General features: G+C 65.5%; 1 protein-coding gene across 1 annotated transcript in view; it reads left to right on the top strand.

The window, feature by feature from the left end:
- ETH_00007740 (uncharacterized protein) overlaps positions 1–702 on the top strand; it is a gene marked incomplete at both ends in the record, with an annotated part of 2,253 nt that overhangs the window by 1,326 nt on the left and 225 nt on the right. The window contains one exon of the mRNA XM_013374031.1: positions 112–696. Coding sequence (XP_013229485.1) covers positions 112–696 — 585 coding nt within the window. The remainder of the gene's footprint in view (positions 1–111; positions 697–702) is intronic.

Genomic DNA, 702 nt, shown 5'->3' with positions numbered 1-702 from the left:
TGTTTGCTGTGCTGCTGCTGCCAGCCCTCCTTGCTGCGCTGCTGCTGCCACCCCTCCTTGCTGCGTTGCTGCTGCCAGCCCTCCTTGCTGCTGCTGCTGCTGCTGCTGCAGGAGCAGCGTCGCCGTTTGCTGCTGCTGACCCAGCAGCGGCGTTTAGGCTTCACGGGAGCCCGCTGGAGGCAGCAGCAGCGCAGCAAACGGGGCTGGCAGCAGCAGCAGCAGCGCAGCAAGGAGGGCTGGCAGCAGCAACGCAGCAAGGAGGGCTGGCAGCAGCAGCGCAGCAAGGAGGGCTGGCAGCAGCAGCACAGCAAACAGCGCTGGCAGCAGCAGCACAGCAAGCCGGACTGGCAGCAGCAGAGCAGCAAACAGAGCTGGCAGCGGCACAGCAAGCAGGGCTGGCAGCAGCAGCAGCAGTAGCGCACCAAACAGGGCTGGCAGCAGCAGCGCAGCAAACAGGGCTGGCAACAGCAGCGCAGCAAGCAGGACTGGCGGCAGCAGCGCAGCGAACAGGGCTGGCAGCAGCAGCACAGCGAACAGGGCTGGCAGCAGCAGCGCAGCAGGGAAAGCTGGCAGCAGCAGCGCAGCAAACAGGACTGGCAGCAGCAGCGCAGCTTTCTTTTCGCAGCTGTACAGACACTGCAGCACACGCCGAACTGTACAGACACCGCAGCTCTGTGAGCAGCAGCGCGAACACAAGTGCGG

Source organism: Eimeria tenella, genomic scaffold, assembly GCF_000499545.2.
Source record: "Eimeria tenella Houghton genomic scaffold, Eth_scaff19, whole genome shotgun sequence".
In the NCBI taxonomy this organism is placed as follows: domain Eukaryota; phylum Apicomplexa; class Conoidasida; order Eucoccidiorida; family Eimeriidae; genus Eimeria; species Eimeria tenella.
Note: the sequence above shows the minus strand (reverse complement) of the source record. Positions and strands in the feature narration are given on the sequence as shown.